Here is a 12,791-nt window from a genome sequence, read left to right as displayed (position 1 = left end):
CCCACACCCACAGGTGTGTATGGGCCCTTAGGTTGGCTTCAGAAACATTTACCACAGTTTCAACCTTTTTGGTTCTTGATGTATTGTAATTGAAAGCAGTTTGATCAAAGCTCACTTATCACAAAAGATGCACTTGCTATTTTTATTACCTTGAAGCAATTTCCTAGCTATGATATAAGAGGAAATGATATCCCATATACCTTCGAAAGTTGCTATACCAAGCTATTTTCACCAGAATGTTTGCTTCTCGCTAAGATGTCATGTCTGACGAAATTCCTTCAGAAACAGCTGTTGAACCATGCGATGCTTTTGAGGACTACCGGAAAAAAAATTGAAAGACGAAAAGGGAGTAATCCCATACTTGGTAGCACGTTAGCTAGTGGGAATGTTTATAACATGTTCATCCTGATATCAATCGACGGAGAAAGTGGTGGCAAAAGTTTACGGCATGTACTAGTTGCCTCCTCAAGCATTCATTGGCCACATCATCGTCGCAAACTTACATAAAGTTCCAATGGTTTCTCTCAACAATCACTAAGAAATCATCAAAGACAAGCTCATCAAGCACCATCAGATTTTGTACAATAGAGCCGAACCGGTTTGGGCAATAACAACAACTAATACATTCAAATGGCAATCTTCTTCTCGCAAAGCATTCCAAACTAATGCCCAGCCCAGCACTGGAGAGGCTAGAAAAAACATGAAAGACTTTACCAATGCCTCAAGTATTGGGTGGTCGGACTACTCTGTGGCTAAAAACCATTTGGGAAATAGATTCTAAGAAGTGAGCAGCAACGCACAAGAAGGGCGAGACCCACCTCAGGTAAATCACATGCCGGTAACGTGACTATCGGCAGTGATAACCAGGCGCACCAGATATCAATTATGACGAAGGAAGAGCAAGACAGAGAAGAAATGAAACAGGCAAACGAGCAAAGACAAGGGACAGAGGCTCCAACAAAAGATGGCACCATCGCCCATAGGTGTTGCAGCATGCAACTAAGTACGAAGAGGGCCACTCTTAGTGTCATGCCTGGAAGTAGCATCCTTGTGTTTCAACGAGAGGTTTGCAAACTGGCCATCAAGGCCATGCAACTAAGTACGAAGAGGGCCACTCGTAGTGTCATGCCTGGAAGTAGCATCCTTGTGTTTCAACGAGAGGTTTGCAAACTGGCCATCAAGGCCATGCAACTAAGTACGAAGAGGGCCACTCGTAGTGTCACGCCTGGAAGTAGCATCCTTGTGTTTCAACGAGAGGTTAGCAAACTGGGCATCAAGGCCTTTGCTGCTGCTGCTGCTGCGTTGATTGCCAGAAGATGGTTGTTGCTGCTGCTGTTGATTCTTCTGTTGCTGGTACATAGCCCTCAATCTTCCTATTTCCCGCTCTAAAACTTCATGCTCAACTGCACATTCCAAATAGAATGTTCACTTCGGACCGTAATTGAAAAAAAAGAAAAACAAGCATTTAAATCACAGATAACTCACCATGACATGGTGCAAATCGCAAACCCAAGTGATTTAACCCTCAGAACAGTTTTTACATACAATACCAATAGGCAACTATTCGTGATCCATTTACGACACTCTCAAAATAAAGCCATAGGCTGTCACAGCATCCCTAGCCCAGACTCTCACATACATTATGTTGCAAACAGGGAATGGTAAGCTCCTATACCCATGCAATAGATAAGAAGAACCGAGCAAATCAACATAAACACAAAGCACTGATGCAAGTGAAAAGTTTACTCGAGTTGTCATAAAAAATCAAAAGCCACCTCCAACTTCAAAGTAAAGATTTTCTGACAGCAGAAGTAACAGAAACCACATAAAAAGAAAATTTTCAACAACCAAAAAGTTCAGGTTGTTCAGTCTTCTTTGATGAGAGAAACTTACAGTATTTAATCAACTGCTCTTGAGCTAAACTTTCCAACCGTTTTTTTAGGGCATTATTCTCCATGTTCAAGATAAGGTGTTGCTGGTTGAGAAATTCAATCTCCGCGGAAACCTCAGAACCTTCTACCTGCATACCGGAGCACATAAGATTAAAACATAAAACTCATCAGAGATAGAATGTGAGCAACTTTTCAGCACGAATTTAATCATGAGATCTATGACCCCCAAAAAAAAAATTCATGAGATCATAAGGCACATCAGCATTTCAGTCATTCTTGCCTGCAAAGCTTGCACATTTCTTTCCAACTCAGATATGTACTGAAGTTTCCGGACCCGTGAACGCTGTGCGAATTGCCTGCAGTGGTCATGAAAGTTGCCAGTTAGACCCCAACTCGAGTCGCCTAAAAAATCACTACCACTCTCTTTGCTACATCTGAGTCTTGAGAAACCTGGTCAGACATTGAGTGACAATTGCAGCATATATGAAGACAAAGTCAACCTAAAACAATACCACATGGAACTGCCTAGATTTCCTAGCATATGCCAATCGAAATACAGCTGGTATGGCAGTCTAAACAAGATTTACCAATCACAGCATGGACTTTGGAACTTCTGAATATTTACATAATTATAATGTCAAAGTTCATAAACAAAAAATTATTTATATGACACTAATAAGTCTCAAATAATGCGCAGATTATTCTGAATAATAATCACCAAGTAAAACCCAATAACCACCTATTCCCAAGATTATACAGATCCTTTTAAGTCCACTACCAAGCTCAAGTCATTTTCTCTCCTAGGTCCAATTATGTTATAAAAAATTACACATATCAGGGCCATTATCAAATCCTAATGGCCCCAGTTTCTTTTATAATCAATTGTTGTCCTTAGTCTTGAATAATTCTCATGGCTCCAAGTTTGGGCATGAAACATCAAATATGAATAGATTGTAATGTCAGATTATCAAAAACAGAAAAGAATAAAACAGGTGAATGCTTAAAGAATAAAAGAGGTGCCTAACACGAGAGAAATTTCAGCTAGAAAAACAAAAGCAACCATTTGAATCCACTGGATGAAAGAATAGAAATTATTATTTAATTGTCATATCTATGGCCTATGATTACCTGGCCACAGCATGCATCTGCAAAATTGCAGTATTTTTAGTAATAATTATCATTCCGTTTACTGTGCACGGCATAAAAGAATAGAAATTATTTTAATTCACTATGGCCTATAACCGGCCACACCCAAACACAATATTTTTAGCAATCAATTAGTCATTCCTTGTTTACTGTGCACTGGCATAAAGATGTTGCCAAGTTTATTAATGACTATCTAGTGGTATAATTGCTTGAACCCTTCGACGACAATACACCCTCTGGATTCTCTTTCAATTAGTCAGGACACTTGTCTGTCCCAAAACTTTAAATTGGGCTTTATAAAACAAAACCACCGTAGCATATCCCACACAATGTAAAATCTCTAATCATGTGTACACATTAATGAGAAAGGGACACAGAGCACATACTGCTTTGCACGTTTAGTATCTGTCTCAGTTGAAGATGGCTTTGCACGAGAAGCATCTTTCCTTTCAGAGGAAGCCTTTAAATCAATTACAGATTCAACTTGGTCTTGCATTCCATTTACTATGGAGGGATCCTTCTCCACTTCTTGGGATACACATATTGGTGCAGAATTTTGAGTAGCAACATCATCTCCAGCCGAAGGTGGGCCACCAGGGGGAGTTGCAACATTGCGAGATGACTCCCACACCCTATTCTTCTGCTTCGCGTGGTTTTGCTCAGCACCAAAATATGTATGCTGACCACCTCTTTGACGATTCATTTCTTGTGATCCCCAATAGGGTACTGAAAACATGTTTCTGTGCTTGTGCTCATCATGAGCTGCATAGTCTAGGTCAGAAAAGTTAGCTACATCTATGTATGCAAAAGAGTCGCTTGATGAGCGTCTATGGCCTCCCCTACGTACAGGAGTTTCAGGCTCATCAAGTAAATCATCAAGCCATGAGGGTTGATCCTCCATGAGAAAACTCTCAGATGACGTTCGTTGGTGGTGACTATACCCCTCTCCGGGCCTTTGCACTGATTTAGATCCAATTGGATGGTTAGGAATATAATCAACATATGAAGGAGAAAGGCCGGGAAATGGGCTTTTTGGAGGCAGGAAAACATGCTTTCCAGAGTATGCCAAATTTCTGGTACTTGGTGGTCCAGAATTAGACATAACAAATCTGATCTTGTCAAGAATCCCTGTGAAAGGACAATTTATAGATATCAATAAACGGATCAAAGTACTTATATCACAATGCTTTAGGCCCCTTCTTTAAATAACTGACAAGGTTCGACCAAAAAAAAAAAAAGTAGGACTGACAAGGTACATGATGACTATGGCTGCACAATTGCAGATGACATGCCCAGCTTAATACTTACTGATTGCAAGAATGTAGGACCAGATCGATGAATCCTCCAAATGACCCAAACCGAAAATGAATAACCTACCGACATTATTCTGAAGTTGATAAGCAAGTCTCAATTACAATTTTTATTTTTGTGAACCATGAATCAATCGTTAATTAGATGCCAAGGTTCCTCAAAAGAATATCCCAAACAAATTCTACGTGCCCTAGGTAAAAGCAGATGAGAACTGCATTCAAAATCAAGTATAGTTTTCAACGGCATTAAACATCTTACAGAAATTAGGAGAGGAAATTCCTATGGATACAGGAAACATGGGCTTCGGATGTTCATCGCCATGTTTAATTTTCTACAAATATACATCAAATAAATAAAAGGAGAAAGAAATAAACTTTTCTTTCTGATTAGAGCTATTAACAATGTTAAACATCAAATAATTAGTTTTAGCATCAGCATGAAACCGCTCTACTGTAATGCCTCGTATATAATGCTATACACCCCTTTTTGATAATTACAAGCATTTATCTGATAAGCATCAGCATTATTGCTGTACCTGATTAACGAAACATCCCCCACACAAGTACCCAAACCAGCTGAAATAACAAGAACCGAATACAATCAGCTGACCCCAAAACAGCAATCCACTCTAACAATAAACGACTTGAGTAGAATGCACAAATGGTACCACTTAAAAGCATGAGGAGAAGGGATCAATCCCAAACTACTCTCGGAACTAAACACATGCTGCGAAAAGGAACCCTTTGTCCCATACCAGAATACTCAGCACTAACCTGTAACCACAAAGATATTTGCCTGCAAAACTCAGAATAATCTCACTTACTCAATTAACTTTCAAGAAGTCCTTTCATAATTGTCGCAACCCTCTCGAGGTGAACCCCATGAGAACTAACAGATTGCTAGATGGACACAAATAATCCACTTGCAAGGTGGCGCTTATGCTTCGCACAAACTCTTCCAAGTCCTGCCAATTGAAACTTGGTTTTTCTTATTAATTTTTTCTTACCTTAGAATCACCACTAACCTATTACTAGACCGGCTACGAGCCCGGTAAAACACAAGAGATCACTCTACCTCTACAAACCAGAGAATTGGATTCAAGGACTTGGTTATACTCGATTACACTAACACCGAATAATTGGTACCTTTTCTCTTTTAAAGAAAACTCTTCATGCAATCACTTTATTTCCTAATATGCGGCTACAAGATCATGCAATTAAACGCAATATGCAATCAACAAATCATAGCAAATGAAGTAGTAAAATCGCAACCTAAACCATCTTGGGCAATTATAAAACAAGATAAAAAGAAAACCAACTCAAGCCGCCTTGAGCAACAATTTATAATAACCTCATTATTGCACCCCAGGACAGGATCTCCTTGAGTGGTAAATGGGAAGTCCAAAAATGTTAATGTATCTACCCTAAAGTAGACTATAGAATCAAAGGGCAAGAAAAATATGTAAATGTAACATGCTATGCAAGAATATATCCTAGATAAATTACTTGCCTATAATGAGGAAAAAATAGAAATAAAATCTTATGCAATGTAATCTAAAATATTGTATGTGTAATCTTGGTAAGGGAAGAATGCTTAATTTTTAAAAATTTTATAACTAGTGCAAAATAATTTTTCTAAAGTGTGCTGTGCAGTAGAGGAAATCAAATTATGATACAAAAATGCAATTTACACTAAATGCAAATGCAATCCTGAATGAGTTTTATGAAAATGCAATCTCAAATGACTAACATGAAAGACACGATTTTTTATATTCGATTTTCATGACATGTAAATATGCAACCTAGATGTCTTAAATGTGCACTAAGACACTTATTAATGGAAAATTATAACAAACTATAAAAAGCTAAACATGCAAAGAAGGAATTTACTTGTGCCGTAAATTATCTTTTACTTGAAACAAAATATGGTGTAAATGTATTAACCTAACTAAAATTATGCCATGAAATAAGTCTAAACGAATAAGAAAACCCAATGCTCTAGCATCTTCATCAATTGACAACGTCCATTCTTGAAAGCAATTTCATGATGCAATTGGCAATTACATATCCTGATACGCATGGATCTACTCTGGAGCCTCTAATCATTCAACTAAATTATTTGCTTAAACCAAAATTGACATTCCAGGCACTGATTTCACCTAATTGAAGCTAAAATCTGATACTTCCCACTGAACCTTTGATAGGACAAAGCCACACGCTCTGAATTTTAATGATGGACCACAGCTGGGCTAGAGTGAGTCAATGAAAGCGTTGTGGAAGGCAATTCTCAGGACGATCTGGCAACAGTGACGCAGGCTTGACAATCCGGGCAACAGCACAATGGCTCGTCACAGCAACGAGGCTAAAGTGGACACACTCAAAACAGCAGCAGCAACTCTATCACAGCAGAAGCAACTCTGTCACTACAGCAACAACAACTCGACAAGAACTGATGCAGCGAAACGATGAATTGTGACTTCCCGGATGCTAGCAACAGCTCAATGATGAATCCCAAAGACGTGATGTGGCATAGAAAAGCAAACAGGCGCAGTGACTTTCACAAGATGTTAATGGACTAGAATTGAAGGTAGATGGGATGATAAAGGGGAAAAAAATTGGAAAATGGTTGATGCTGGTCTGACTAATTGGTTGGACGTAGGTGCGCCTTTTGTGAGTTTGGCGAATGAGAATTGGTAAGTGTTCATGGATGCCACCATGAAAAAGAAGGTGGGATGCCGCCATGTGAAATGTTTTAAGGGGTGGATGTCCAATCCCAGGTTATAGAGAGCACTAGATATATCTAGACAACTCTTACAGTTACTAAGAATCTAAAATAAAAACAGACAATATACCGTAAAAATGATTATCTATATAGACAAAATGAACCGTGACTTAAGCACAGGTGGAAAACACACTACAAGTCGCTCCAATGAACCAACCAAGTCATGCACCACATCCATGTCGGTCGCGGACAAAAGGTATTTCTTTTCAATTATTCTTTTCCTAAATTTATTTACAATGTAAATTATCTTGTTTGGGGGAAAATAGGTCTCAAGACCCAAATTCACAATTTTTCAGAATAAAGATGACTTGCTAAAGAGAAACAAATTAATTAAGAGAAATAAAATAACTAATAGAATACCAAGTGACCACGCTCTGTTTCTCCACCCATTCTTTTTTCTGCCCAGAAATCAACAAATACGTCCCAAACCCCTGATGGGTATCCAAAATGACTCAAATGCACCACTTGAGATTAAGTCTAAAAAGCAATACCAACGTGTCACGCATTAGATGAAATGACTAAAATATCTCTGAGCTCAGTTGTATGCATGAATACTCAGTAATCTAACCAATACTTAAACATGACATGCAAGAATCCAATGCATAGCAAAAAATCCCAATTTTCTTGTTTTCTCTCGTGTTTTCTTTTTCTTTTCTACATGCAAGAAAGACCTTTGGGTAAAATATAGATGTCGACAATAATTGAAGCCTTGCAAACTACCGACTCTTCCTGCAAGGGTTTAAACAACTTTACCAGAAGCCCCTCTTGGCTTTATATCCTCAAAAATTACAAGCTATTTTCAGCTATCAAATGAGAGCCCAAGCACTTCACAAATTGAATTAATTTTCTGAAGCACCAGAATGAATACTTCTGATCTTGCTAGCTATTCAGTCACCAGCAGTTAGAAATCCATCAAGTTGCCCCCTTTGGATCAACTTTAATAATTGCTTCCTCGGTCTCGTGCTACTTCTGTGAAACTTGATCCTCCACCAAACTTTGACACACTAACCCAAAGTAGAAAGGATAGATTGTCCTAAACTAGAAGCTGATCATTTAATTTTAAAGAATCAAGGACAGCTTCTCAAAGATGAACATCCTTCACATTGAGTAAAACAGCTCCAACATCATCCAAACAATCATCTACAATCAGCATACATATAAAGCTAACTATCACCCACAATTCAACTACACATTGTGGATGCAAACACCCACATGATCCTTCCATAGGTCCTCTAGTCCTGCCAAACCACAAGAAGGTTTCAGGAACTTCCGCTATAGCGTCTGGAATAGAAAGTTCAAGAGGGAAACATCGGAGGATGATTATTAGGCAGAATTGAATCTCCAAACAGCTCAAGGGAACTTTGTGTTCCTGATTGTGTATGAATGACCCTCAACCCAACCCGATCAGGCAATGTGCACAATTTTCATGCCGACACCAGTACAAGCAAAGCAAAGCCACATGTCATTACATGCCAACCATCAAGCACACGACCGTTCCCCATCACTGCTAGTGCACTAGAAGCCTTTTTTCAATAAAAAATTGCATCAGGCCTTCCCCATTTCAATACTAGCCATCATGCATGCAAAATGAAACCAAGCCATATCTTCCAAAGTGAAGAAGATGGAATTGCATAAGTAGGATTCTATGATTCGAAATTTAAGAAATGCCCGGGATATTAAGTAGGATCTTAATTTGCTAAGATCTTTACATGGTCCTGATCCTAAGCTCAGGAAAATCATAGGATCGATACAATCCTACAGGTCCCGTTGATCCAATTTTTTCATACTTTAACCATGAAATACGTATATCGTGATATTTAGTATGTCCTCATATTTACGTATTAAAAAAGTCGATTTTCCTGGTACATATAGTATAAAGACGGCATAAACTTTAAATTCACGCTATTTTGGAGTTTTAATGACACACAATGTTCATAACTAGTAAATTCCATATGACAATCCAAGATTTTGCATTGCTGGCATATTCTAGGATGTCGCCGTTATAGACACCTTCATCGATCCTAAATCCTAATAACTTTGGCTAAGTCAGAGACCTTCCACCCAAACGATTTTATTTGTTCCTAGTCCTGGACATGTCCAACTCATTCTCTATGCAGTTTCAACTTCAGTCTTCTATCACTTTTGGCTTGTTACAAACTTATAACGACATTTACAGCATAAACAATGCTATAGTTACATTATGGTATCTCATAACAGTGACATAATATATCACAAATCTGGAAAGACCTGTATGTTTTATTACAACAGTGAATAGGCTGGACCAAGCGCTGATGGGTTTTGGCGCTGAACTGGAACTAATCTCACAAACCAAGAACCGAAGAGCTTGTGCATGTTCAAGAAATGGAAGTATCAGATGGAAGTTGAAGTGAAGGCAAGCCCAGTGAAAAGCTCAAGAAGAAGCTTGAGGAAGACCAAGCAAGGAATACTGAGCTGCAAGTCGTACGTCATATAGGAACTTAAGGAAGCAGTTGACAAGCAAATTACAACTTTACTGTTATTAATCTGTGGGTTGAGATAGTTGTTGTAATTGTCTAGTCAGGAGATAATTGTCATAATCGAAGAACAAATCTATCTTCAGTTGGCAAGATCATCCATACATGAGAATACACGAAGCTTTCCAATTCTGTCACTGTATTTCGTCCCTCATTCCCCTCCTCCTTGATCTCACTCAATTCCTCAAATTCTTCATTTTCTTCTTCTTTCTCACATCTTGCCTAAAAGTTGCAATTCATCAAAAACTCTCACTGCGATGCCCACTATTCAAATTTGCATTAAGCACCATCTCGACCAAAAGCACTCGGAGACTCTTCAATATCGACACACGGCCCTTAATTCCTTGATAACCATGCTTATGAATTTACTGGCCCATCCTCTATCATCCACAAAGAAGATTAATCCCATAATTGACTCGACCATGCAGAATAAGAGAGACCGTACCAACTCAATCAAGAACAAAAAGAAAAGCTTCAAACCTTCATGGGCACCCTCAAGTTCAAGAATGAAAATTCAAAACCCAGTGGACAAAACAAAAAGCAGCTCCTAATAACAGAACAGAGAGGCAACCTGTAAAGCCAACCAATCAATAGGATCACCAAAGCTGCTGCTTTTGCAAACGAATCGAAGGAATGCAAAGACAGATTCGAACCCAGAAATCACTGAATAAACAAGAAATGAACACAAAGACATCAATTTCTTGCAATGAAGAGTGAAACAGGCGTACCCTCGATGGTCAGAGGATTTTCAGAGATCTCGAAAAGTACAATGTCGAAAGAGATAATGAAAAATCGGAGACAACCCTTTTTCCGCCCTCCCTATGGGGTGATGATGAGATGCTATTCGCTGTTCTCTTGCTGTCCCGGATTCACCCTTTTTATCTGAAGAGGTTAATCTCTCTCTCCCTCTCTCTCTCTCTTCTTCTTCTTCTTCTCCTTCTTCTCCTTCTTCTCGAAGGTTGGGTTGGGTTGGGGTGGAACGTTTGGAAACTACGAAGCTGCTTTCCTTTCTTAAACTTTCTTTCCTCGTATAAGCATCAGAATATGCCAAATGCAGCGCCCGCTCGTACATGGAAACTCTGGCTACGCGGACATGCTGCGTTACATTTCACATGTCCAACGTTAAATCTGATCACCGCATGGGGTGCGTATGGAGAATGTACCGTAGAATCGTACGTGCGTAGTAATATACATGTCCTTGTATTTGCTCTTGTACTGACATGAGGCGACACAGATTGAGATTCGCGTAGATAATGTTCTAGATAGGGATGTTAGTGGCTGGAGTGGCAAGGACGAAGAAATACTTGTTTAACGTGGTCAAGAACAACTTATGTAGTTCTTGAAGAAAGAAAAAGGTTAAAAAGTAAGTCTTTTCTCATAAAGCATAAGGTAATATCTCGGGCAAATTTTGTGTATCAATTAAGTTCACTTTGCCAATTCCAATTCAATCAATACATATATATATATATATGTATGTGTGTATGTGCAAACACGTATAGTTAGAGCCGGAACTGTTTCCTCCTCTGTATGCCACGTGACATTTCACTTTACATCTGTGATTGCGACGTGACGAGATCTTACTTAGTTAAAAAGTTCATTTAGTTAAAACATTACTATTTACGGCATGGAATATATTTTATATTATTACATGAATAAATATCACTTTATTTTACCTAAAATTAGTTGTATAAAAGTTGAATATTATATTTATCCAAGCGAAATAGATAAAAATACATTTCGCTATAATCTAAGTATAGCTTATATGATCAATTGCATAGGTTACACTTTAAGATATATGTTGTTGACAGATATATCTTTTTTCTGCTTAGAGCATAATTCACTTTATTCAAGTAATTTGATTTATTAAAAAATTACAGTGAACTAATAAATTCACTTAGTTTGAAAAATGTACGAATTTCAAAATTATAGCTAATTTAGAACACAATTTAATAATATATCTCTTTTAACTATGAGGAAATTAAACCGAATAAATAACTCTTGTTACTTTAATATTACAAAAAAATTGATTTCTATCTCACACTTACAATAAAATGTTTAAGATTAAATTACAGCTTATTTAAACATAGAGCATTTGTACTTTATCTAATTTTAGTTTCTAGTTTTCAAATAGACTTATTTCAAATGTTGCTTCAATCACTGTACGCTAAAAATCTTTTTTTTTTTTTCGATTCATGTTTTATGTGCTTAGGAAATATTATTTTGTAATGTCTTTTTCGCCATATTAATCTTTAAGCCTCCATAAAGCATGATATTCTTTTAGTAAACCACATATATAGTCATAAGATCAGCCTCATCTCTTCTCTTGCATCAAAATCTCATATTATTGGCTTACTGACTATTCAGAAGTATGCAAATAGACATGCCTGCACAAAAGGAGGGTTAAGTAACTAGCAAAATCTAATCTCCAATCGTGCCAGTTTATGTGTGTTTAAGGTTCTCATGTACTTCACTAGGATGTCCTTAGAACTTCATTCAAAAAGTTGTCCCTTGGACTTGATATCAAATTTGCATTCGGTACTTGTCGAGTTTGGATTTCAAGCGGTCCCAAACCCGCCCTGCCACCATTGATTACTATTGGAGAACATAGTGAGAAAAAAAACCTTACCCATTAATCGTTGTGTTTTATCATCAACATTAGAACAAGTTGGTGATTATTTTTAAAGGCCTAATTCATGAAACTTTGGGGTCAACTCTTAAGAATAACAATCACAACCTGATTTCTATTAGAGATATAAATGTAAGATAATCATAGTGTTTCCTCTGAACAATGGTTTTCCCCCATCAGAAATGAAATCAAGGTTCAAACTACAATCACTACCCTTCTAAAAGAAAGCCTACAAGGGCAAGCGATGGCAATATGGTGATGAGATTTGGATCCTCTTTGAAAGGGGAATTTGACGTCATAAATTTACTTCATTAAGAGGTTGGGACATCATCAAAGAGAGAGATCCATCTATGAGACTGAAGGAGTTCATTGAAGTTCAACTCTGAGTTCCTATCAGTGATATGATGAATATATTCTGCCAGATATTCAAAAGATGGTCTGGTGGTATGACTATCCATTCAACAAATAGATCGATTTCGAAAAGGATTGCGACAGGTTATTTCCAATATTCAACAAAAAGCC

At 37.8% G+C, this 12,791-nt stretch overlaps 1 protein-coding gene across 6 annotated transcripts; it reads right to left on the bottom strand.

Moving 5' to 3' along the window:
* Positions 1–504: 504 nt before the first annotated feature.
* On the bottom strand, positions 505–10,783 carry LOC115694625 (uncharacterized protein At4g06598-like). 6 transcript variants are annotated; one of them, XM_056317001.1, is made up of 7 exons: positions 10,447–10,783; positions 10,215–10,306; positions 6,544–6,745; positions 3,425–4,166; positions 2,173–2,248; positions 1,894–2,020; positions 505–1,403 (listed from the first exon to the last, which is right to left on the bottom strand). In XM_056317001.1, the coding sequence occupies exons 4-7, from the start codon at positions 4,138–4,140 to the stop codon at positions 1,192–1,194; spliced, it is 1,131 nt and encodes a 376-aa protein (XP_056172976.1). In that variant the 5' UTR covers positions 4,141–4,166; positions 6,544–6,745; positions 10,215–10,306; positions 10,447–10,783; the 3' UTR covers positions 505–1,191. The 6 variants fall into 6 exon arrangements, with proteins under 6 accessions (XP_056172976.1, XP_056172974.1, XP_056172975.1 ...); XM_056316999.1 differs by lacking the exon at positions 10,215–10,306 and having other exon boundaries at positions 10,372–10,783; XM_056317000.1 differs by lacking the exon at positions 10,215–10,306.
* Positions 10,784–12,791: the final 2,008 nt, after the last annotated feature.

This window comes from Syzygium oleosum, unplaced genomic scaffold (genome assembly GCF_021117445.2).
Source record: "Syzygium oleosum isolate NSW1041296 unplaced genomic scaffold, Sole_v2.1 Sole_v2.13, whole genome shotgun sequence".
Lineage (NCBI taxonomy): Eukaryota > Viridiplantae > Streptophyta > Magnoliopsida > Myrtales > Myrtaceae > Syzygium > Syzygium oleosum.
This window is presented reverse-complemented; position numbering and strand designations above follow the sequence as displayed.

Bases quoted from the DNA above. Each gene is read 5' to 3' on its own strand.
- LOC115694625 (XM_030621714.2), bottom strand. From the start codon at position 4,647: ATGTTTCCTGTATCCATAGGAATTTCCTCTCCTAATTTCT. The intron at 4,167-4,607 runs GTAAGATGTTTA...GTCCTTTCACAG, and splicing joins AATTTCCTCTCCTAATTTCT to GGATTCTTGACAAGATCAGA. The intron at 2,249-3,424 runs GTATGTGCTCTG...TGACCACTGCAG, and splicing joins GATACTAAACGTGCAAAGCA to GCAATTCGCACAGCGTTCAC.